The sequence below is a fragment of the Manis javanica genome, chromosome 3 (genome assembly GCF_040802235.1).
Source record: "Manis javanica isolate MJ-LG chromosome 3, MJ_LKY, whole genome shotgun sequence".
NCBI lineage: Eukaryota > Metazoa > Chordata > Mammalia > Pholidota > Manidae > Manis > Manis javanica.
Window position 1 is genome coordinate 35985909 of NC_133158.1, and position 25898 is coordinate 36011806.

Here is a 25898-nt window from a genome sequence, read left to right on the forward strand (position 1 = left end):
TAGAACCCTGCAGTCACTGTCCGATCCTGCCTGCAATAGCGGCCTGGACCCGTGCTCCTCCTGCGCGCCCAGCAACAGAGCGGAGGGGGCACGCACACTCGGTCTCCCAAGGACTCCACATCGGGCCTGCATGGACCCTCACCCTCTCCAGCCCCTGATGATGACACCTCAAACTACATGAGGAAAAATTTCCTTGCTGGACAAAGAATACATTCCACCTCAGGGAAGGGGCCTGGGCCAGTCCCTGTGCATGCGCCCGAGACAGCAGATCACAGAAGGTGGAAGGCTCTGTCCTCGCTCGGCTCTGCCCGAGGTGGGGGGCAGCCCGTTTGTGGCCCAGGGAACCTTCTAGCAATGGAGGCTGACTTCACAGGGTCGTCCAAGAAAAGGCAAAGCTGTGAAACAGTTGGTGAAGTCTCAGGGACTGCAATCCAGGAACATAGATTCGGGAATGTTAACCTTGGAAATAAAACTGTCACTTACCTTACTGGCAAAAATGGTTTAGTTTTTGTTTTTTCAGGTATAGCAGAGAACTACAATTCAGGACAGAGTGGCTACAGCAAAACCATTAAGGAGTGGAGAACAGAAGAGAGGATCGCTCCTTTATAGATGAAAGGGGAAGGCTGGAGGGGGGCCTATTATAAACAAAAAGTCTATGGAGGAAACTGGGAGTTTGCAGCATCATGGCTTTTCATTGGCTGAGTTTTGCCAGCCTCTCACTGGCTAGTCTGTTGCTGGGGGTAGAGAAAGCTTCCTTCCTTCTACAAGTTAGTCAAGAAGGAGGTGAAGCGGCAGCTGCATCTTGCTTAGGTCCATTCTTCCCGTTGGGTCTGTAATTGATGACTAGTGTTAGGGTGTGAGAGCTCCCCCTGCTGGCCTCCTGACTCCATTTTAGTGAGGTTTCCCTTTATTAATTTTATTAATAAATAAAATTTATTTTTACTATAAAATAAAATAGAAAGGACAGTTTACTTGTCCTCTGTTGACAGAGATACAATTGATCCAACATTCTCCTTTACAAATAGTGCTGCAGGGGCCAACTTGTATACCTGTGTGGTTATTTTACTAGATCACTAGTTCTCTAAGTGGGGTTCCAGGGACCCCTGGGGGGGGGTCTGAGACTCAGGGGCTTCATAAGCTCCAAACTATTTCCATAAAATAAGACATTATGAGCCTTTTTCATTCTCATTCTCTCAAACTAAAACTCCCTTAAAATCAATGGGAATTTTCCAGAGCCTACACAATGTATGGTTTCAAAATAGATTGACTGCAGAAGCGGACATGGGGATCTGGCTAATTTATATTAAGCCAGATATTAAAGAGATTTGCAAAAATGTTGAACAATGGCACAACTCACAAATTTTTTTGTTTTGTTTGAAACATATCTATTTTTATTAAAACATTTTATTTTTGTTAATGTCCTTGAGTTTATCCACACAATTTTGAATGAACACACAAATATTTTTAAATGTTCTCTGCTTTATTTTCACTCTCTGTAAACTATTGATAGATCTAACCCACATAAGGAAAACCTCTTTGTGGCCCTCAAAATTTCTGAGGAATTAAAATTTAAATTAAAAATTTAAGAGGAGTCCTCTTAAATAGTTGTGAATGTTATATTGTTTTCATGACTCTTTCAAAGTATATTGTGTCTTTCTATTACAAAGATAGTATCTATTCATTATTTCAAAAAAACAACAGGGAAGTGTAGAAAAGTAGAAGGTAGACCCAGTGCTCCCAACCCCTTCACTGAAGGGTTATCAGTGATTCTCCTGTGATCAGCACTTTAACATTGTCTAAAATACACCGCAACAAGGAATGGCTGCCCCAGGATTTCCCTTTTTATAGAAATAAGGCTGCCATGGATATTTCTGTGCACAGAGGTGTTATTTTTAAGCTTCATTCCTTCCGATAGCTTTCCATAAGGGCTGTTATTTTCAGAAACATCCACCCAGACTTGCATCCCCTTTGCCGAATTAAACCTGAGTAGAGGGTAGTTACCACAGCAGCCATGGTCTGAAACCTGAGGTTCCCTCTCTGGATTTTGAGGGGTTAAGGCACGACCCCAGAGCCCGATGCCCCACGGGTCAAATCTCCTCTCTGCTGCTCACTGAATGCACATTAGACTCTCTTAAGAATGCATACGGAAATCTCTCAAAAAACATTAGACTCCTTCATCTCAGGTGGCTGTAACCACCATCCTGATAAAAGCTTGAAGCTCTAAGGAGACATGGAAATTGGGCAGCCTTCAGCCAGCCACCTACTAAGCCCCAATGAAGCACATATTTGGGTCTATATGTGAAATCTGTATCTTTTCCAACAAATGAGTCTAAGCTTAAAGTGGCCAGGGATCCAGAAGAGATCAAGAACCCCTATTAGGGGTGACAAGCTCAAATACTACCAGATAGGGTTACAGTTTGAATGGAAAAGGGCTGGATGTTAGGCTGACCCAGGTGACCCCACTGACCCCTTCCACAGGCCCTGGCTATGGTCAGAGCCTTGAAAGGAGCCAACCTCCAGCCCTTTACCCTTGATGTCCACAGGTGAAGCTGGCACTTTTACAAAGGAAGGAAAATATACTTAATCCAAAGGTAAATGGGAAAGAACCTTCATGCCTTCTTTTTTAAGAAGAATGTAAAAACTTCTGAGATGTCAGGGCCTGCTCATGGTGGGGCACACAAGCTGTGCAGAGCAGTGCTCCTGAAATTGTTAACATGCAAACAAATCCCCTACAGATCTTGCTAAAATCCAGGTGCTGACTCAGGAGCTCTGGGGTAGAGATTGATTCTGCATTTCTAACAAACTCCTGGATGATGCCAGGCTGCTGGCCGGTGGACCCCACCGCAAGCAGAAGGCTGGAGCATGCTGGCTATGCTCACCCAGCTCCCAGGAGCCAGCTCCCAGGCCCCTGACCACTGTCTCCTTACCTCCTCTCCCAGATCCCCACTTCCTGGCGGCCACACCTCCCCTGAGTCCCCTCAGCCCAGCACAGAGCTCCTCCAGCTCCCTGAGAGATATACCACTGTCACTGTAATGATGAATGAATGAGCAGCTTCGAATTTGATATGAAGGCTTAAAAACTCCGTGTCTGCATCCGTTCCCTGGCTGCCTGTCCTGAGGCACAACAGAGAGCCCAGCAACAGTAGCCCAGGTGTGGGAGGGGTAGGCCTGGTTCAGCTCACCTGCGGGTTGAGGTGGGTGGGCAGAGCCCACCATGCCTGGAAGAGGGGGTTGGCGAACACCTGGAGTGCGGGGTGGTGGAAGCACGAGGTGGGACCAGCCCCGCCATGCGAGCTGGGTCTGCTCTCTCCGGGTTGGGGAGAGAAATGGCACAGGCTGCAGCCCCAAGGCTGCGAGATCCCCCCATCCCCTACCCTGGAGGGGCCCCCCACCCCATGTGTGGAAATCAGCAGCAGGCACCGGCGGCTGTCATTTGGGGCAAGGTCCCAGCAAGGCACTTGGGAACCAGAGGCCCTGCCGGGAGAGGCCCCCCCACCCGGAGCAGTTTGGCTCCTCAGGCAGGTCAGGGTCTGCCTGCCAGGGAAGCAGCATCATGGGAAATGGCAGAGCCGCGTGGGGCTGGGGCTGGCCAGTGTCAGGGACACAGCGGCCGGGCCTGGACAGTGCTGGCCTCTTGGGGGGCCTGAGGGCAGCAGGGAGCCGAGCAGGGTCAGAGCAAGGGGGTGGCCTGGTCAGTGTGTAGCTTACCCTGGGTGGCTCCCTGCAGCCAGGTGTAGAGACAGGAGGCAGGAGCAGGGCAGGTGGAGGCTGCGGGGGATGGGCAGGGGCCCAGGGAGGAAGGTGACCAGGGGGGGACTTCTGAGCTGTGGGGATGAGAGGGACGTGAGTCGGACGGGGCACCTCGTGTCCAGGCTTCCCTGGTCTGAGCCTCTGGGGACATGGGGCCCGGCTCAGACAGGCCTAGTTCTGGGGTTTTCTTCAAAGGGGCACATGTGGGCATGGGGCACACTGGGGCACAGGGCCCTGGGTAAGAGCAGGACACTCAAACAACAGGCATTTCTCCCTGGAAGAGGTAGTTGCTGGCGAGTGCCAGGTGTGTGGGCCATCTGGGATGCCCAGGGCTCTAGGCCCTCCTCATTAAGTCAGTGGAATTGAGGCTTCTACTGCTGGGGACAGAGGTGGAAACAGGAGCCGGCTGTTCCAGCCTGTTTATGGAGCTCCTCTCTGCCTGGTTATCTCCTGGTGGCTTCCCGAGATGCAGGCAGGACAGGAATTAGAGTCCTGAATTTGAGGAAACCAAGGCTCTGAGTACACGACTTGCCCAAGGTCACACACCAGTCAGGACAGACCTGGGATCTGAATGGAGTTTAGTCTGCCCCCTACAATGTCTGTTTTAGAACAGGGCTGTAGGGCAAGGGCAGTACCCACTGGCCACCACCGGCAGCCTCCCCCTCTCATCCTGCCCCCATGTTAGCAGAGGCCCCTTTCACAGGAAACCAGGAACAGACCCTAGATTCTCAGTGGGCTACGGACTCATGGGCTTCCTGGTGCCAGGGGCCTGATGCAGGCACTCACGCAGTTCTTTGGGCACCTACTATATGCCTGGGAAGAGCAGTGAGCAGGACCAGCCCGGCCTTCATGGGGCTCTCAGATTCTGACCTGGGTAAGTTTTAGTTCCATGTTGACTGCAAGGCACTCTCAAGCCCTGAGCCTGTTGGCTTTTCTGCAAAATGCAGGGGTAGAACATCTCCCTTACAGGGTTGGAGAAGTGAGGGGCATGGGGCCTGGTGGCCCAGAAATCACCAAACAGTATTTCCCAGCCTACCTGCCCAACACAAACCCAACTGAAGAAACCTGTGGCCCAGAGAGGTGCAGTGACTTGCCCAAGGTCACACAGGTGTGTGACCCAACCCCTGCCCATTAGGCACCAACTGCCTCTTGGCACAAGGATCCCTTATTGGTCTGGGACCCAGAGAGGTTTTAACGGGGCTCCCAACAATGGACAGTTGTGTCTGCCTACCCACACACACACCTACTCCAGGCCTGGAGACTGGTCAACGGAAGCCTGCTGGGCATGTGGGACCATCTATGGGGATGTGGCCACCTGGGCCAGCTCCTGGCTGAAGTGAGAGAACCAGTCTTGGGCACCATTGGCTTGTCACAGAAATCTGTTTAATGGTTTCGGAATGTGTATACTCTGGCTCTGCTGAGTTTCCACAAAGGCAACTTTTCCATGTTTTACAAAATAGATTTGCTATAAAGATTCATATATCATAAATAGGTATCGTGAAAAATTCCCAAATGCAAATGGCATCCTTGGGCTGGCTGAGTTCTTCCCCACCTCCCAGTTGCCCAGGCTGACAGGGCTCAGAGGGTCCCTGAGGGCACCACCTCCTGGGAAAGAGTAACTGAATTCAATATGAATTAGGAGCTTCCTCCAGCACCATGCCTGCTGGGATCTGTGTCCTTGGGGCCTAAACCCCGCCCCCGCTGGGAGGACAGGAGACCCATCTGTCTGGCTTAGGAGTCCAAATCAATGTCCCTTGCCTGACCCACTGTGCTTGTATTAAACACCAGCCTCTTGTTCTCCCTCTAGACTAGGCTCCACCAGCCCCACTCAGGTCACAGATGGCCCTCCTCCAGCTTGGGGGCTGCCAGGACACTTCCTGGCCCTCCATCTGGCCCCAGTCCCCTGCCCCCTCTCCTGCACTCTAGCCACTGCCTCACCTGCTCTGTTCTTGGGTAATTTATAAACAAAGGAAGAGATTAAACTGTTCTTTTACCCCAGAGGCCCTGGGCTGCTGGAAGAGGAAACAGGGGTGGGTCTTGTTTTGTCTCACCTACTTCCCCATTTTCTCAGACCCAGGTCAGAGCCTCACTAAGACCCAGAAAGGTGGTGAGGCCGCCACGCAGCATGCGGCTATCATTATATGCAGGGCCAGGCCTGAGCATCAGCATTTGTGTCTGAGATGGAGGGCCCAGGAAGTATCTCTGATGGAACCTGTAGTGGCTTCAGCCCAGGAAGGTTGGCGGGGGGCGGGAAGGGTGGACCTTGCAGGCCAAGCAAGGGGTGGGGAAAGAGCCATTCCTGCCAGAGGGTACTATGAGCAAGAGCCTGGCTCAGGGTGGTGCCCGTTCTCAGAGGTGTCCAGCTGGGCCACTCGTGGGATTCTAGAAGTCATGAATAAGAGGGCAGGGTGGTGAGTCCAGGAGGGCAAGAGGCCAGCCTGGACAGAGGGTGCTCCTGGGAGACAAGAAGGTGCTGGAGAGAAGCTGGGGCACAGCTGTGGGGGCTCTGGACATTGCTGGAGTATAGAACACATACCAAGGGTCCCAGGGCACCCCAGACAGCTTGAGGGGGAGGGGACCACGAGTGACCTTTCACATCTGCCAAGCTGACAACCCCAGGAGGGTGGCTTGGAGTGACGGCAGCTGGGAGCCCAAGGTCCGAGGAGGGCGGTGAGGCGTCCAGGTAGGAGGATGAGGTCTGTCTGAACCAGAGGCGCAGAGGGCTCTGTGGTGGGATGGGGAGAGAAGGCAAGGTGCCCAAGGTGGCCTCCCGACATCTAGGCCAAACTCCTGGAGTGAGCTGCCTGGAGGGGGTAGCAAGAGGTGCAGAGAACGAGGCCCTGGGGAGAGGAAACCTCCCCCACCCCCACATGAGGTAGGCCGGCTGCTCTCTTCCCCCTTCAAGCCAAGCCTGTGCTGCCTCCTGCCCTGGGATCAGGAGGTAAGGGGCTCAGTCCAAGGTGACCTCCGAGCCCATCACCATCCTACCCCCCACCCATTCCTGTGCCCACCCCAGATCCTCCCAGCAGCCCAGGGCCTTCCCCAGCCCTGAGGCAGGGCAGGCGGGCAGGGGGCAAAGGAGGCTCGCACCTGTGCTCAGCAGGGACTGGGGGCCAGTCATAGGGTACAGGCCCCAGCCTCCACTCTGAGACCCCTCACGTCTCCCTCTCTCCAAAGCAGCAGGTCTCTGCAAGGCCAGGCTTCATGAGACTTCTATTCCCACCTGGGCCTCGCTTAACTGCCCAGATCTGCTCAAATTATCAGCCCCTTGGCAGAGAGGGCATGGGGCTGGAAGACCTTTGACCTGGGCCTGAACAAGGCACCCCTTTAGGGAACCTCTCAGTGACGGGCACTTGCTACTCGGCAGGAGGAGGCCAGGCATTGCAGTTGAGGGACAAGGCAGGGAGAGCCCCAGGTCCCTCTCAGCGCCATCCTCTTAGTGAGGCTCCTGAGGAAGGACGCCAAGCAGCCCTTGTGCTCCCAGCTCCCGTCCCGCCCCAGCCAACAGTGGGCTGATTCCCAGGAGTGCGGACCCCTGCGGACCAGGCTCATCAGTCCCATGGCTGCCCCCCTGCTCTCTCACCTCAGCCAGGGAATCCCGTCCCGCCCAGCCCCGCATCACCCCTATACAGGGCTGCAAAACTCTGGCTTCTTGCTCTGCAGCCGGGCCTGCCTGGGAGAGGGGACAACGCAGACCATCGTGCGTGGGGTGGAAGCAAGGGAAGTCAGCTGGGGCTGTTGTTTGGCCGGCCCAGGGTGCAGCTTGGGCTCTGGGCTGCCTCTCCAAAATAAGACCTTGCCCACAGCCCAAGAGCAGGTTATATCCTGTGGTTCCCCCAAGGGGCTGGAGTGGGCTGACATGGAGGATGGGGTTGGCTTGGGAAGATCGACCCTGTGGCCCTCTGAGCTGTACTCCAGAGGCCAGGGCTGCTTCCAAGAGCCCCAGAAACCCAGGCCCCTGCCTGCCTTCTGACCTCAGCACCCAGCACATTGATGCTGTTTGGGCTGGTGGGCACAGGGGGATGAAATGGCCAGACCAGGACTTCCAGGCTTCACCGTTTTTGCTTGGGAAGCTCTCTAAGCCCTGAAAGGGGGGAGCTGATACTCTGAACACAGCAGGAAGGGTTTCTGCACGGGGTATGAGACCAGGTGCCTTGATGGGGCCTCTCGACCCTGCACTGCAGGGGCACAAGCTTTTACTTACCCCCTGAAATGGTCCCGTTGCCATCTCATTCCCCTCCCCCAAACTTCTTAGAGCCGGTGCCAAAGAATTAGCTAGTTTTGCAACCTGAGTGGCAAAACTTTGGGCCCCAAGCCAGCAGACGGTCCTCACTTGGTCATGAGCCGTGACCCCACACTTGTGCTGATGAAAACAAGAAACTACATGAAAACCAGAAAACTTGAGAGGTCTTGCTAAGGCAGCTAGCTGGGCCCCAAGGTATCTGTGAGCTCAGAGCTGGCAGTAAAGGCAGGCAGGTTCCCCTCCTGGAAGGTGTCAGGGCCTCCCTGGAGCCATGCTTAGGAACCAAGTCTCATGGGCTGGTTGCTCTTGCTCTCTACAGTTACAAAGGCCCGGAATGACCCAGAAGAGCCCCAGGCACCAGCCACACCCCTGAAAAGCAGCAACCTGCTGCCACAGCTGCAGCAGACTCCTGGGGTGAAATAGTCAAAACCAGGACGGGTGGAGCAGGGCAGACACACTCCAGGCCCCTCTCCCGCTGCGGTCCATACCAGCGGGCTCAGGCCAGTCCTGGAATGTAAGGACGTGGAGGGGACAGCCGCTGGTTGGCAGGAGGGGCCCCACACCCTGCCCTGCACCAACAGGCCTACTGCACGAGGTACCCTGCTTCCTCCTTCCTTGATGGTAGCTTTCCCATCAAGCATCCAGGCCATGGGATGGAAGATTCCAGGATTTTATCCAGCTGCCCTAGAATGGCTGGTGTCCTGGAGGGCCAGCTCTGGAGGGCTGGGCTTGGCAGGCCAGAGACAGAGAGGTGGTGGGGAGGCCCCTGCCTGCCTGCTCTGCACGCCGGTCAGCACCCACAGCCCCAGCTCTCTCCAATGTCCTTGCTGTCCAGCTGGATGTGGTCGGTGCCTTTCTCACTGAGCAGGGGACCCCCGTGCCTCATGACCAGCTCCGTGGCCACCCTCACAAAGGCCTCCTCCACGTTGCTCGAGTCCTTGGCAGATGTCTCGATGGCACACAGGATGTCGTAGTGCTCTACGAGGCTCTGCGCCTCAATCAGGGGCACCTCCCGGAGCTCACTGAGGTCCGACTTGTTTCCTGTAGGGGAAGGCCAGGTGCAGCTTTGGTGAGCCCACAGGTGCCAGGCAAGCCCTGTCCTACCTGGCAAGGCCGAGCTGAGACCTAGTATCATCTACTGCTCTCTGTCAGCCACCAATAAACACAGTTGTACATGGTAATCTACCTTTAAAAACAAACTTTATTTTACAGCCCTTGTTGATAAATAGCCTTTAGTCTCTCTTTTCTCTTTTTTATCTCTGCCAAAGGCTTTTATATTTCATTGCTTCTTCCTAAGAAACAGCAGTACAGTTTGGTGAAAAGAACATGGTACTTTAGAGCTGGAAGAAGACCAGTAAAGAAACTCCAGCTCACTTGCTGTGTGACCATGGGTAAGTCACTTTGTCTGACTCAACTCCCTGATCTATGATGCAACCTTTGGCAGAGGAGGGATTAAACAGGTGACACTGGGCAGGCACTCCACCAATGTGGTAGTTGACAAAGAAATCTGGCGTTAATTTTTTTTTTTTGCTAAACTTTCATTTTACGATTACTGTTTGGTCTCTCCTATTTTCCTTTGGAATTTTTTTATTCTCTATAAAATCATGGGTTTTGATTATTTTCCTTTTCTGATAGTAAGTACACTTTCACTTTACCTGGGAGTACAGCTTTGGCTTCTCCTATGAGTTTGGAGATGTTTCGTTATGTTCTAAATAATCTGATAAACTGCTCCTTGACCTAATTTCTAGAATTCTCTAAAGTGTTGAAGTGGTTGATTTTTGTAATGCGATTATAGGAAGGGCAAAAAAAAAAAAAAAAAAAAGATAAGCATCTATAAAGATCTAAAATGTCACTGGTTAGCCTTCAATGATGCAGCAACCAATTTCAATATGTGGAACTTATTTGGATCCTGATTTCAACAAACTAAAAAAAAAAGCACATGTGCTATTTATGAACAATTATAAATCAGAACACAGATCAGCTACTCGATTGTATTAAAGAAATGTTGATATTTTTTAGACACTAAATTGGTATTGTTATGTATTTTTTAAGTGTTTGTATTTCTTATAGATTCATGCTGGAATATTTCTAGATAAAATAGTTTGGTGTTGGGATTTGCCTCAAAATAATTCAAGGGAATGAAGGCGGGGATGAAATCAGACATGAGTTGCTAATTGCTGAAGCTGGGTGATGGGTATCTGGACACTACTGTGGGTATCATGCCATTATTCAATTTTTGTATTTGTATAAAATGCTCTATAATAGAATGTCCTGGATAAAAGGGGAATGTAAGGCCAGGTCAGGAGAGCTCCCTTCCTGCCCAAGGTTGGGGGTGAAAGGTGGTTTTAGCTCTGCCCAGTGCTTCCACACCCTAGTCCTGGCAGGCTGGGGAGGCCAGGCTTTACGGAACCAAAAGCCACCCTTTTCCCAGCTGTATTCATGCCCAGACCCCATCTGTACAATATCATCTTAGAAGAATCACCTGACAGTTGGCGTGAGCTCCAGGGACCACACTAATGGTCCAGAGCTTTTTGAGCCCATGTTAGGGAAGTTTAGGTAGAAGGAAAAGGAAAAATGGAGGTAACAACATCGCTCTGCAGCAGTGGTTCTCAAAGTGGGGTCCCTGGCCCGGCAACATGGATGTCACTAGTATTACCAGGGAACTTGCTGCAAATGCACATACACGGGCCCTACCCAGACCTCCTGAATCAGACACTGGGGGTGATACCAGCATCTGTTTTAATAGCCTTTGAGGTGATTCAGAGGCACACAAACATTTGAGAAGCCTGCTCTGCAGCATGTGTGATAGAGCAAGTCCCTGAATTAGGATCAGCAGACCTGGTCACGCTTTTTGCTCACGCTTACATGCGCACAGCCTGTGTGGCCTGGGATAAACTACTTCAGTTTTCTGTGCCTTTGCTTCAACCCTGACACATGAGAACAGGGCTGCAGGCACTAGAGCTAAGACGCAAAGACTTAACCAGTGTTAACCACCGTGTGGATAAGTGCTGACTGCAAAGCAAATGTCAGCTTCCTTTCTTCCTTCCTCTAGTTCCCATTTTGAATGTAACTTTATAAGTGATTATTGGGATTAGAATTTGCAAGATCATGGTTCAAGTTCCGGCCCCATGCTTACCTGGCCAACCTGAGCCCCTCTCTGTGCTCTGGCTCATCCTGTGTTTAGAAGGGAGACAGACTGAAACAGACAGAGAAGGGATCGGTGGCCCCGGGCCCCCAACTCACCGATCAGCAGCTGCACGATGTTGGAGCCCGCATACTTCCTCACATCCTCAATCCAGTGAGGCACTGACAGGAAGGAGCTCCGCTTGGTGATGTCATACGCGAGGATGGCCCCGTTGGCACTGCGGTAGTAGCTCTGGGTGATGGTGCGGAATCGCTCCTGGCCGGCCGTGTCCCAGATCTGCAGCTAAAGAAATAGAGGGCCTCCTGTGAACCTGGTGGTGTGGCCAAGCACAGGGGGAGGGCGGGCAATCCCATAGACCCGAAGTGCTGGTTCCACTGGGCAGGCCACCGGCCCACACCTCGGCAGGAATCGCACAGAAGGGGCTAAAGAGAGAGAGAAGGCCTTCTGAGCCCTTAGAAAGCCACGGTGGCCCAATTTTGAAGACAGGAGAAGGAAGGCAGGTGGCCCTCATCTACCTTCTAGAGTTGGCAAGGAAAGCTGGCATGGGGAAGAGGGATGTACTCTGCACTGCAGCAGCAAGTGTAATTGGCCCAGGGTCCTCGGGGTGTCCTCTCTCCCCTCGACACTGGGCTCACCACCGGGGACAGAGCACAGGAGCTCCAGCAGTGCACAGGGTGGGATGGTGGCCCTGGGTGAGCCCTGTTTCTGGCCGTGTGCACATCCAGGGCCTTCCTCTCCAGGCCTGTCAATGCACCGCCATAAGGCTCCTCTGGCATTAGGGTTCTCAGCTTCTGCCTCAGCAACACCTGGGAAGATGCTCACGACCTGGTGGTGAGGAGGCCTGGGGAACCAGCGGGCAGAGTCCTCTTGTGGGGCCTTCCCCATCAGCCCACCCAGGTTGGCCAAAGGCAGGGAGCCGGGGGTCTTATCCTGGTCCATGTCTTCACAATACCCACTGGTGCCTGCCGCCAAGCCTCCTGGACCTTAGCCATGGAGGAGAGGTGCCTGCGTGTGGCTTCCTGCAGAAGCAGCAGTCTGGCTGGACAGACACCAGACAGGGCAGGGGAAGGGGCTGGGCCAGGGGAGACCCGGACCCTCACCGCGCTGGGGCAGGCCACCAGCTCTGGGACTAGGAGACAGCGGCCATCAGGGCAGGCAGGCGCACAGCTCTCAGGGCCTCAGGGCTTGCCTTCTCTGCCCCTAAAATCACAGCTTCTCGGGACTCTCTGAAGATGACCAGAGACTAGTCTACACCACCCTGCAGGCCCCTCCATCCTCCTTCACCAGCACAAGCACTCAGGGTGCCTCTCCATCCAGTGTGCAAGGAGTGCCCCTACCCTGTCCAGGGCAGGACAGACTCCGGAGGCCTAGACAGTTCCTGAGGGTAGAGCTTTGCCACCTCTTCCCTACACCCCATGGCGAGAAGTGGAGAGTGAGAAAGCTCTGGGCCACAACACACCAAAGAAACTCCTCCAGTCCTGAGACTTCCTACTTACTCCCCAGTTGTGAGAGGCCCTAAGGAACCAGGCCTCACGCTCCACAGCTCAGGTGTCCACTGGCTCACACAAGGGGTAGAGCAAAAGGCATGAACTTGGCAGCACCCAAACCAGGGATCCAGATGACCAAGAATCATCTCCATGCCGCAGAGGAGGGCACGTAACTCAAAGGACAGAGGCGAAACACACACAGGAAAAGCAACTTGGAGAAAAACCACGCAGAGGCAAAAACCTCAAAAACAACCGTCATTGTTTCCAGAGCTAGGAAAACATACACGAAACAACTATTTCGTTTTTAAGTACTGGGAGCATTCAGAAAGAAAAACAAGCTCTTAAAAAATAAATATTGAACATAAATGAAAAATGCAACATACAGGTTGGAAGATAAAGTTAAAGAAATCCCTCCAAAGTAAAGAAAAAATACCAAGAGATGGAAAAGAGAGAAAAGAAAATCATAGAACCAGCCTTCAAGGCCCAATATCAGGATAGTTAAGTTTCAGGGGAAAAAAAAAAGAATACATGTGGCATTAGGCAGTCAATGAAACAATGCCTAAAATTATGAGGGAGGCTTACTTCCAACCCAGAATTCTCTCCCTATCAGCTACTAGTCAAGTGCAATGGTTTAATATATAAGGGCATTTTTCAGACAAACAGGTCTCAAAAATTTCACCTTCCTTCCACCCTTTCTCAGGAAGCTACTGAAGGTTCCTCTCCCTAAAGAAATCAACCAAAAATAAGAAAATGTGGACTCCAGAAAACAGAGAATTCAACTCAAAAGAGAGACAAAGAGAATCCCCAGGACGGTGGTAGAGGGAGAGCCGGGATGACAGCCGAGCCACGAGCCTGGACATCACCAACCTGTGCAGAGCAGGCCACAGGGCTCCAGGGACAGATCCCAGCTCTGGCAGAGTAATGAGTGGCAGAGAAGCCCTCCCTCCATGAATAACCACTAGACAGAGAAAACTCCAAGAGGCTATCGTTTCCAGGCTGTACACAACAGGCAGCCCACAGTTGTGACCCTGGAAGAAGCAAAACCCACCGCATGCCCCTCATGGCCGCCAGGACTCTTGACCTGGAGATGGCTTCCTGACCACGGGATGGCGGACTGTGATCCAAGCAGAGCACGGTGCTCCCACTGAGCCAGGGAGGCAATGATCAGAGTCTGGAGTAGCTGGTCTGACTGGGATGAGGGGCAGTCACAGCCTAGGACAGCCCAAAAGTCTACGTGTGGCTCCCCAGCCAGCCCTCCCCTGACTGCTCCATGCTCAGGTGAGAGCACTGGCGGGAATCTTCCCACAGAGTGGTCCTGTGGGGCTGAGGACAGACCACAGAGCCCGGGCAGTGCTATGGATGGCATGTCAGTTCCAAAGCAGACACAGTGAGGAGGCCTCCCTTGCACGTTGTTAGTGACCCGATATTAAGCTCAGACGTCAGGAAGGCTGTAGAGTGGGGACCACAGCTCGAGGAAGGCCTGCCCCAACTCTCAAACCAAGCCCCAACATGAGCCTCAGGTTTGGGGGCTGTGTTCTGTCAACTTAAAAAGGCTAGAGAAACATCCTTAGACATCTACCTGTCTGTCCTAACAAAACATAAAAACAAGCCTACTTGGGTCCAACATTATAAGCCAGTAATTTGAATTGACAACTAGAACACGAATCCACATTCTTGAAAAGAAAATAGCAGAATCCAGAATCTCTATATCTTATTTTATATCTTTTTGTTTTGTGTACCTCTTACTATTTATTGTAGTCTTACTTTATTTTACTATATTGTCTTTTAGCCTTCATACTAGGTTTTCTAAAGAGCTGATTTACTGCCTTTACCATGTATTTGCCTTAACCAATGAAACTGTTTCTTTCGTATATTTCCTTACTTTCAGTTACAGCCATTTTTTTTTTCTGCTTAAAGACACCTTTGAACATTTCTTGTAAGGCTGATCTACTGGTGATAAATTCTTTTAGTTTTTGCTTGTCTGGGAAACTCTCTCTCTCCTTCAATTCTGAACAATAACCTTGAAGGCAGTGTAATATAGGTTGTAAGGTTTTCCCTGTCGGCACTTTAAACATATCCTGCCATTCCCTCTGACCTGCAAAGTTTCTTCTGAAAATTCAGCTGGTAGATTTAGGGGATTTCCCTTGTATATAACTACAGTTGACCCTCGAACAACATGGGTTTGAACTGCATGGGTCAAATTTCTATGTGAATATTTTTAATAAGTATACTGGAAAAAAATTCTGTGGAGATTTGTGACAATTTAAAAAAACACTTTCTGTTCTCTGGCCTACTTTAAGAATACAGTACATAAAACATGTTACATACAAAATGTGTTAATCAACTGTTTATTTTATTAGTAAGGCTATGGTGAACCATAGGCTATTACAAGTTTTGGAGGAATCAAAAGTTATATGTGAATTTTTGACCGTGCAGGGGGTCGGTGCCATATTCCCCACGTTATTCAAGGGTCAACTATATTTTTCCCTTGCTGCCTTTAAGATTCTCTCTTTAACTTTTGCCATTTTAATTATGTCTTATTGTGGATTTGGAATTATTTTTACAAACATATCAATGGAGTCAAGTTTTAAAACCCAGAATTGCAACCAACATGTGAAGTGGAAAATTCATTCAATGAGCTTAAAAGCAGAAAAAGAAAAAACTGGAATCAGCGAACCTGAAGAAAAATCAATAGAAATCATTCAATCTGAAGAACTCAAGGGAAAATAAAAGATAGAAGAAAAATCAACAGAGGCTACAGGGATCTGTGGGACAACATCAAATAATTTCATATTCACATAACTGCAGTTCCAGAAGGAGAAGACAGTGAGAATGTGGTGATACTAATGACTGCAAAGTGCAAATTTGGTAAGATACCGACTCAGTGATCCACAGTGGCCACCGAACCCTAAGCAGAAGAAACATAAAATGTGCTACAGCAGAGCACAGCCAGAGCAATGAAAACCGAAGATGAAAGAAAACTTGTGAAGTAGTCTGAGAGCGAGAGAAAAAAGACATACTATGTACAGGGCAGCACCAGTACAAATGACAAGGGACTTCTCACCAGAAATAATGGATGCCAGAAGACAATGATGGAAATTGCTCAAAAGGGGAAAATGCACTGAAAGGAAAACCTTTCAACACCAAAGTCTGTATCAAGGAAAAAATATCTCTCAAAAATGAGGGAGAAATAAAGTTGTTTTCAGATAAACGCCTAGGGGCATCTCCCTGGAAGACCCGCACGAGAAGTGCTAAAAACTGCTCTCCAGGCTGAGGGGTAATGAAACAAAGGGGGACTCAGATCTACGCAAGTGATGAGCAGCACGAGAAACGTTAAGTGGGTATGTGTAAAACACTATTTTCTTCTTCTTGCAATTTCCGTTTTGGACAACTAACTATAAAATTATAAAAAATGACTGCCAGGCAGCATTTATAATTTATTAGAAATAAAAAATATGACAATAATACCACTAAGGAAAGGAAGCCAGATAAATGAAATCATGATACTGTAAGATCACTGTGAGATGAGAAGCATTAGGTGTCAGCTGCGAATTATCAAGTGGTACAAAACTGAATCTAAAAAGCTTCTGTGAGTTAAGGATGCATATTACTAGCCCTGTATATCTACCAGTCAGATAAATAACAAGTCAATAGAAGAAACAAAATGGTATTCTTAAGAACAAAAGTCAATTAAGCCAAAAGATGGAAAAAGAAGAAAGGAATAAAAAATGGGAGAGACAAATAGACAACAAGCAGCAAATGAGAGACTTAAACTCCACCATACCAATAACTACATTAAATATAAATTAACTAAACATTCCAATTAAAAGTGCTAGCTTGTCAGACTGAAAAAAAAGGCAAGTTCCAACTCTATGCTATCTACCTGAGGATGCACTTAAAATATAAAGACACAAGTAGGTACAAAAGAAAATTTAGATATATGTAACATGAAATAGAAGTTTTATGAACTGAACTATAAAACATACATCACAAAAAGCATGAGAAAGTGTAAGAATGATGATTGTACTAATACCAAAGTAGGCTGCCAAGTGAAGAATTACAAGAGATAAACAGACATTTCATGATAAAAGAGGCAATTTATCAGAAAGACATGACACTAGGTATGAATCTAATTACAGGTTTCAAATTTTATTAAGTTAAAATGGACATAACTGGAGATTTTAATGCCTCTTTCTCAGTCATTGTTAAATAGACCAAAAAAATTGGTACAGATAATGAATATCTAAACAACACTATTAACCCAACTGACATTCCCAGAACACTACACGCAACACGACAGACCAGCACTTTCTTTTCAAGTGGACATGGACTGTTCACCAAGAACACCATATGATGGGCCTCATGTAAATCTCCACTAGTTTCAGACAATTGAATTTGTATAGAATATAACTCCAACCACACACACACACAAAAACAAATAGAAATCCAGAAAGCTCTGGGAGACACTTCTTCAAGAAGAAACTGAAAGATAATACAGAGAAGAGAAGTAGTGACTCTGTAGTATCTTACTACTCTGATGGACAGTGACTGTAATGGGGTATGTGGTGGGGACTTGATAATGGGGGGAGTCTAGTAACCATAATGTTGCTCATGTAATTGTATATGAATGATACCAAAATTAAAATTAATTAATTAATTTAAAAAACCTTTCCCAACTTCCTCCTTCTCTTCCATAAAATGATTCCTCTCCTTTGCTTATTGGACTTGCTAAACTTGCTTATGGTTTTGCCATAGCTTGCTTGCATGTCCCAATTTGCAATTCACTGCTATTCCCGAATAAACCCATTTTTTCTGGTAAAAGAAAAAAAAAGAAGAAACTGAAAGAAATCAATATATTAACAGCAAAGTCATTCAGTATGTTGGACTGATGGAGAGTTATATAACTAGCGAAGAGTTTAGCGATGAATTTCATCGTAAATATATAACCTACGCAAAAATAAGATGATTACTGCTGCCAGGAAAAACTAGTGAACCTGGGTAGTGTATTTAGGGGCATACCTTCTTTTACTGCACTTTGCAGATACTGTTATCTTTTACAGATTAAAGGTTTGAGGCAACCCTGCCTGGAGCAAGTCCACAGGCACCAATTTTCCAATAGCATTTGCTCAGTTTTGTGTCTCTGTCACGTTTTGGCAATTCTCGAAATAGCCCAGATTTTTTCATTATTGTTGTACCTGTGATGGTGATCTGTGATGAGTAATCTTTGATGTTACTATTCCAATTGTTTGGGGGCGCCACAAAGCATGCCCATGTAAGACTGAGAACTTAATAAGTGTCTGCTCTGACTGCTCTCACAAGGTGGGAAGCCACAGGAGTTGGAAGCCCATCAGATTCACATGTTAACAGGATCAGTCTGATTGCTGTATTGGGAAAAGATGGAAAGAGAGCAAGGAGAGAAATGGGGAGACAGGTCAGCAGGCTGTCGCCATTATCCAGGGAAGAGATGGCAGTGGGACCAGGGTGGTAGCAGGGAAGGCCGGGAAAAGTGATCAAATTGTGAACGTATTTTTGAGAACAGAGCTGAAAGGAACCTAACGCTGATCTCATCAACATTAGCACACACCTCCTTCGGGAGGTGCACAGCCATGGCGGGCTGGGTAGCTCTGAGAGAGAGTTAAAACCTTATCTCCCAAAGTAGCAAGTCAATAGGTTACCCCTATAACTGGGGGTGGGGTGGGGGGAGACAGTGGGGGGGAGCATGGCAATACAAGCAAGAAAATCGAAAACCCCCATCAATTAAAAGGAGCTAGAAGTGACTGCCCCTGGAAGATGAGGGTAGGAGTGTAACCAGAGACCTTTTGTAATAAGCCTTGTTGAGCCAAATGACTCTTTAAACCCTACACAAGTATAACTCTGAAAAAAATAAAAACTAAATTAAAAACCAACAGAAGAGCTACAGATTAAGGTATCTAGGTCAACCAATTGGCGAAATCTGGGCAGTAATGGAGAAGATATTTTTGGAAAGTAGGTCCTTCCCATGACATAATATTCTCATCTGACCCAACCACATTGGAGGACGGGAAGGAAAAAGGGCAGTGTTGGCACTCTGGCATCCGACAGGCATCAGATCTGCCATGTACCAGCTTGGTGTCTCTAGGCTAACACTTAATTCAGTTTCCATCTGTTAAAAAAAATGTCAGGAGATAGAGTCAATGAGCAGAATGCCTAGAATGGAGAAGGTGCTAGATAAATGCACCCATTGAACAATATCTACTGAGCTATTACAGTGTTTGGCTAGTGTTTCTAATAGACGCAAAGGAGCTTCAAAACAAAGTCAAATGTATGGTGTGCCCAAAGGAAAACACACTGGGCTGTGTGCACAGGTCATCCATTTGTTCATTTACTATGTGCTGAGCTTCTGCCATGTCCCAGCCTCTGTTCCAGGAACTAGATATTGCAGGGAATAAAATGAAAACAGAACTCACATTCTAGCGAAAGGAGACAGCCCAGAATGCAAATAGGACACCTGCAGAGAGGCGTAATGAGCATCCAAGAAAATAAAGGTAATGGAAGTAATTCCCCAGAATGGGGGCCTCCTAGGGTGGTCACAGAATGGGACACTGGAGCTGAGGCCTGATAAGCTGCCAATCATAGGGACAGTGTTCAGGTAGAGAACAGTGCAAAGGCCCGGAGGCAGGACAAAGCTTGCAACATTGGAGACACAGCAAGGGCAGTGTGGCCAGATGGCAGCAAAGAAGGAACATGAAGAAGGAAGAGATGCAGTCAGAGGCAGGCTGGAGCCGGGGCATGGAGGCTCTTGTAGGCTGAGGTCAGGAGGGTAGGTTTTATTCTTAGTGCCGTGGGAAACCACTGGAGGCTGTCTGAAGCTGGGAAATATTTATCAGACACCTCTGTGATCCCACCTGACACATCTCAGTGTCCACCTTGTACCCCAGCCATCACAGCGACAACCAGCTCCATGGAGTGTAACAGCCTGTCACATCTTGGTGCACTAGGCAAGCCTCACCACCCGCCATGGAGCCTCTCTGGGGAGCAAGGGATGCCCGGGCCAAATCAAGCCCTACTCACAGCAACAGTTTGACAATGCAGCCTCAAACAGCGTTTCCTTGCCTCCCAGTTTCATTCTCTCCAGTCCCCAAAACAAATGAGCTGTGTGCAAACCCTTGTCTCAGGTTCTGCTTTTCCCAGGGGAGCCCAGGTCAAGACAAGATGTGCTCCAACTGCCGTTTGTAAAGCACCACCTGGGCTGCTGGGTGGAGGGTGGTCCTGCTGCGGAGTCACAGAGAAGGCTTAGCAGAGGAGGCCAAATCGCTTGGCCCAAATGCCCTCTGTGTTCTGCAAGAGGTGGGAGAAGCCAAGGAGGGACCTTGCTTTCCCAGCAGCCAAGCACAGCTCCTCTGGTGAAGAGCCAGCCTGCCATTAGGCAGTGCCCCAGGGGGGCTGGGGGAAAAGTTTAATGAGTCTGATCAGGCACCTTAGCTCCTTCAGAGACAGACGGGTAAGCAGATTAGCATCACCCTAAGCCATCTTTGGGGGAGGAGAGTTCCAGGCTCTGTATCTCAGAAGCCAGAGGACAGGCCCCTCAGTCACATGGATGCTGTGGGATCCTGACCCAGGCACGTGGGCCATCTCACTGGGTCCTCACCGGAGCCTGCAGGCAGGGGCCACAAGTCCAACATCACAGAGGAGAAAGGTGGGCTCTGATGGCCTGGGGACACGTCATGGCACCTCAGCATGAGCCCACCCATCTGCCCACCTTCTGTCCCCCAGCCCTCAACAGAGGTGTAGGCAAGCAGGAATTCGTGGGCATGAGTCTCCACTGCCTCTAGCTCTGTGGTTCCCTCCACTTCACACTGTCACCACCTCCATGGAGCCTGGCACCAGGGTCACTGCAGACAGCCTCAAACCTGACTCAGGCTTCCACTCCTGCATTCTGCCTTGTCTCCACACAGCAGCCAACGCGGAGCCACTTAACCGTCTAAGATCTTGTCTCTCAGCTCCACCTGCCAGTGTCATCCCTAAGACCTGAGGCCCACAGCATCCAACTTTACCTGCCCGCCGTAGCTTCACCTCAGCTGTCTTCCCCTCCTGGCTGGTCCTTGAGTGCTCCAAGGTTTCTATATCAAGACCCATACCCCTGTTATTCCTCTGCTTGGAATGTTCTAGACCATCACATGGCAGCTTCCTCCCTTCATTCTGAACTCTATTCACATATCACCTCCACTGAAAAGCCTTCCATGACCACCCTTCCCCTCACCCCAGTTATTTTCTCAGTGCCCCTGCTACCTGGCATACTGCATGCATGAGCATGCATGTGCGTGCGTGCACACACACACACACACACACATACACACACACTTTTCAGGTGCTTACCATCTCTCCCACCTGTGAGTTTAGGAGGGCAGAGGCTCTGTCAGTCTGCCTTTCTGCATAAGCTCAGCACCCAGCATGGTGCCTGGTGTGCAGGAGATGCTCGATAAATATCCTCTGGATGGATGGATGGATGGGTATTGTTTCAGCCCTCAGAGCCCATTACCCTGCCCACCTGGTCTCCGCGCAGTAACTGGGACCCAAAGCCTTAGCTCAGCAAAGCCAACTCCTGGCTGAGTTACATCCTGATGACACCCAGGGACTATTGCACTACCCAGAGTCCATAACCGGCCTTAAAATACTGAGGACATCTGCCAGGTTGAAACTACAACCCCACCCCGCACAGCCCACCAGAAGTTCTTGGCCCACACTCTCGCTTGACAGTCAGGGACTCTGTACTATGCATCATAATCGTGCCCACCCTCCCTGGCTCCCTGCATGCCTGGCACATCACCAGCTTCTCTGACCTTCCCCAGCCAGGCTTTCTCATCTCACTGTCAACTATAAGGGAAATTCCCAAGGCTGCTGGTATCCATACTGAAGTCCAGAAGATCTGCTGGGCACAGTGGGAGGAGTGGGACCCAGTTAGCATGGAAAAGGGCTCCCGGAGGATGACTGCTTGGAAGAGGAGAGCTGCCCTTCCACTCAGCAGGGCCAGTTTCTGATGGTGAGTGGACCTAAGGAAGCAGGAGTTGTAGGCTTCAGTTCCTTCTTTTGCCTTAGTGACAGAAGGGCTTGGGCTGGTGATCACAGCCTTAGTCCGGAAGGCACAGCCCCAGTGTGATGGCTGAGGCTTACTTTCTAAGCTCCACACCCCATGAGTCCCAGTTTACACTGTCCCTCTGAGTTCCCATACCCCTGATGGGATGTTTTCATTTGTGTCACTGTCTCCTTTTTCTAGGAAACACTGCATTCATCTTGACCTTTTGGTGAACTCCTATGTAACCTTCAGGACCCCAGCTCAAAAATCACCTGGTCAGGGTCAGCAGAGCTTTTATTAACACACAGTCCTAGGTCCAACCCTGAGGGCAATTCATTCTTTCCTTCATGTTCCCACAGCCCTTCATCTTACCTCTGTAACAGCTCACACCACAGAGTGTGTTACCCATTTAAGCCAACATGTTGCAAACTAAGGCACCTTTAGGGGCCTGCCTGGGAACATAAAATGCAGCAAGATGACAGGAAAGGATACATTTGCCTAAAGCAAATGCCATAAAAAACAAACCTGCAACTCACCATTCTGTAGGCCAAACAAATGGGCCTTCATAGCAGGCACTGGTCTAGGGCTGACCAAGCTGGGTTCATGTTTTGCAAGTCTGTCTCTCACAATCCAGAATGGGCTCTAGACCCCATTTTATTCCCTCATGTCACCCAGAACCAGCGTAGTCCAGGTGCTCAAGAAAGAAGGAAATCTTTGAAGGCAGGTCCTGGTAGTCAGGCCAGTGACAGAGAAAAGATGCACAGTGGGGCTAAAGCTGCCTTCTAGGGATTTGTGGCTGCCCCTGTGGATTGGTTCACGTGCCCCAGTGGGAAACCAATTCTGCTAATTGGGTTCAAAACACCACTGGTAGTTCAGTTCCCAGAACCTGTACTCAGCACCATCTCCCCAGGCAGAAACAGGAAAGGCTTTTATTGAACAGTCTTTCCCCTGCATGAAGCAGCTGGCAGTGAAAAGCTCCCTGCTTCTTCATAGCAGAGAAGGACCTTGGAAAAATTAGTTCTCAGGACAAAACTCTGACAATTGGTCAGACTGACCCAAATAGGAGTTTCTGAGCTATTTTCCATGGTGTCTTGGGATGTGGGGAGTCGAACCAGGAGGTGGAGTCTGCAGGCCACTCCTCCGGCCAGCTGCTGTCCCCCCTCCACCTCAGTCCTCTGGGGAAGAGCCTGGCCCAAGGCTCACAAACAAACCGAAGACCAAGACACGGGGGCACATCAGGAGCAACAGTGAAACACTGCAAAACTTCCAGTGTGTCAGCTGGCTGAAGACAGGCAGGCAGGCAGACAGAGACCACGTGAGGGAGAGGAAGGCGAGAATGCGCTGGGCTAGCAAAGGAGAGGGGCCAGCAACGTGGACCTGAGCGCAGGCAGAATTAATGGGGCAGGAGGGCTCCTCTATGGTGGCAGCAAGGGTTGGGGACAGTTGCCTGAGCCCGCAGCTCCCCTCCGACCCCAGATACAGGTGCTCAAGATCCCAGCGTCAGAGGGGACTTTCTTTGTCCCTTGGTACAGGGCAGCTGGCCTCGGGAGGGTCATCTGCAGCTGGAAGTGAAGGCGACTCAGGATGTCTGGGTGCCTGTGCTGCTCCAGCAGCTGAGGGACCCAGGATGGTCACAAAGCTTCCCAGCATCTGCGTTTCCTCCCCAGTAACCTGGGAACAGCAGTGACAGCCCATTTTGCAGGGCTGGCGGGAGCACAGGGTGAAGTTGGGGTTCAAACGTGCTCTGAAAGCCCCCAGGGGCCAGCACAGTCAGTGTTTTACATTGTTAACCCATTCCATCCCCACGGTGGCCCTGGAAGGTGAGTCTTACTGCTTTTTATGTGAGGGGACACAGGGTCATAGGAAGGAAGTGGCAGAAGAGCTCTGTCTGACTCTAAAACCCCATGCCCTTTACTGTGGCCACAGATCCTCCTCAAACCATACACATGTGTTTGCTTTCTGAGAAACCTCACTAAGGACCTCCACCTCCTGCGGGGATCAGTCAAATCCTTTCCTGCACCGCCTTGTCGCCTTGTCGGGGAAAAGACACAATGTGGGGAAGGACAATGGGCCTGCCCTGGTCACTCGCAAGGCCCACCAGCTCCCAGGGATGCTCCCTTCCATCTCCCAGGGAAGCTAAGCCCACCCACCCATGCCCCTTGGGCTTTCCAGGGCAGCGGTTGGAGGGACCGAGCCAAAGCCGGGCGCTGGGAGCGTTGCGCCTGCCTCAGGCCAGTCAGGCAGGCCCCACCAGGCCAGAAGGAGCCCCAGACCAACAGGGTGGACTGCACAGCCACAACCTGTGCCTGCTAGGCAAGGCCGAGAGCAAGCAGCAGCCGCATTCCTAGGGCTGTGGCTGATGTCTGGGCTTCCCTGGTGAATGGCCTCATGAAGCCCTCGCTGCTTCCTCCTTCATTTCCTTAAACCCCAACCCGCTTCTCTTTTTCCCAAAATTCCTCACAGCAAGGACCCAGCCTACAGGGGAGGGGAGACCAGATGCCACCTGTCCCTCCTGAGCCCTGCCGCCTGGATTAACGGTCATGGCTGCCCCTCGGCTCAGTCTCGGCTGATCGTGCCTCTGGCCTCCATCAAGCCTTCAGGACTAATGGTGGGCCTCCCTCACAAGGCTGACCATTTTACTTCCTACAGCCCTCAGGGCACAGTCAACACACCTTGGAGAGCCATCACAGGCTGGTCCTGAGCCCCTTCCACAGCCTCATCTCCCGCCACACTCCAGCTACACTTGAGGTGGGCAAACCACCCCACTTCCTTCTCATGTCTCCAGGGCTCTGCATGGACACGGCCTTGGGGGCAAAGCCCTTTCTATCCTAGCTCACTGGGAAACTCACAGATCTTTCAGGGGCTAGCTCAACCCCTGTGCCTCTGTGACCCTCTGTGCCCCGGCAGCACACAGCAGGCTCCCAGCCACGGCAATCGCAGAGCCCTGCTTAGCAGGAACTGTCCTAATTTTAAATATTCTTTCTTGCTGTTGCAACACTTGTCAGGCCATGTGTTGCCAATCCTGGTTCAGAAACTACAGCGACAGCTTTAACAGCAGTGCATACCTGTTACCGGTTTACACATCTGCTCCCCCACACAGGCATGGGCTCATGCGTCTGATTGATCTTGCTCTTCCGTACCTAGAACGGTGCGTAGGGACTTCCAAATGAACAAACCATGAACTAGTTGCCATTTAGTGAACTCCCCAGTATGCGGTTTATGTCTCAGGGGGTCCAGCGGTAACTTCTGGCCAACAAGCGTAGGGACACTGGACAGAACACCTTCTAAGCTTCAGGTGTTTTTCTCCTTGAATCCCATTTCAACTTGCCTACTGCTTCAGAGAGAAAAGGCTAGCTCAAGGCATGGCTCTTAAATGATACCCCAAGAAACAAAGTTAATAGAACACACAGGAATCTTTAATAATAAATATGAATGGAGGCATCCGGTGGATACTACCTTCCCCAAATGATCCAAGTTGGCATCACTACCAGCGGGGTAACTGGCATCGTGTGCCATCTGCCCTGGCCGCAATGTGCAGTACACAAAGGTATCTATGACTCATTCTCGCCAAGAGCTTTCACCTGAGTCTAATCAAGCCTCCAAACTCAGCCTCCAGCTTACAGGAAATACAGGGGATAAAGGGACAAGTGGAAAGACTACACGGGAACCATGAGACAAATCCAGGTAATGACTCTTACAAAATTAAAAAGTCAGCATAATTTTTAAAAAAAGTAATGACTTTAAGAAAAAGTGAGGTGTTGCTCTGGACTAAACCCATAATGGACCTGGTCCAAGGGGGAAAAAATATTATAAAAGACATTTTGGAGAAAGTTGGAGAAGCTTAAAAAGTAAACTAGACAGTAGATGCTATTATAGCAATATTGGTTTGTTTAGGTGCATTAAGAGTGTTATTCTTAAATGTTGTATATCAAGGTATTTAGGAGTGATGTGTCATGATATCTGCAACTTACTTGCAGATAAAAAGATTTATATTACATGTATGGAAAAAGCAAATACAGCAAACCATGAACAACTGTTGAATTTATGTGGAAGGATGTATTTTATTCTTATGTTTGGAATTATTCATAGTAAAAAGTTGGGAAAATAAGAGTATGAATAATATCCTCAGAATGAAGATATTAATGATATAAAAAAGAACTGACTGGAGATCTTAGAAATGAATAATGTATCTATTAAAAGAGAAAAACCAAGAGATGAAAT

General features: G+C 49.8%; 1 protein-coding gene across 1 annotated transcript in view; it reads right to left on the minus strand.

The window, feature by feature from the left end:
- Positions 1-5111: 5111 nt before the first annotated feature.
- RAB43 (RAB43, member RAS oncogene family) overlaps positions 5112-25898 on the minus strand; it is a 31811-nt gene continuing 11024 nt past the window's right edge. Inside the window, exons 2-3 of the mRNA XM_017659866.3 lie at positions 11237-11420; positions 5112-9034 (exon numbers count right to left, since the gene is read on the minus strand). Of these exons, the coding sequence (XP_017515355.3) occupies positions 8784-9034; positions 11237-11420 (435 nt within the window). The 3' untranslated portion in view covers positions 5112-8783. The remainder of the gene's footprint in view (positions 9035-11236; positions 11421-25898) is intronic.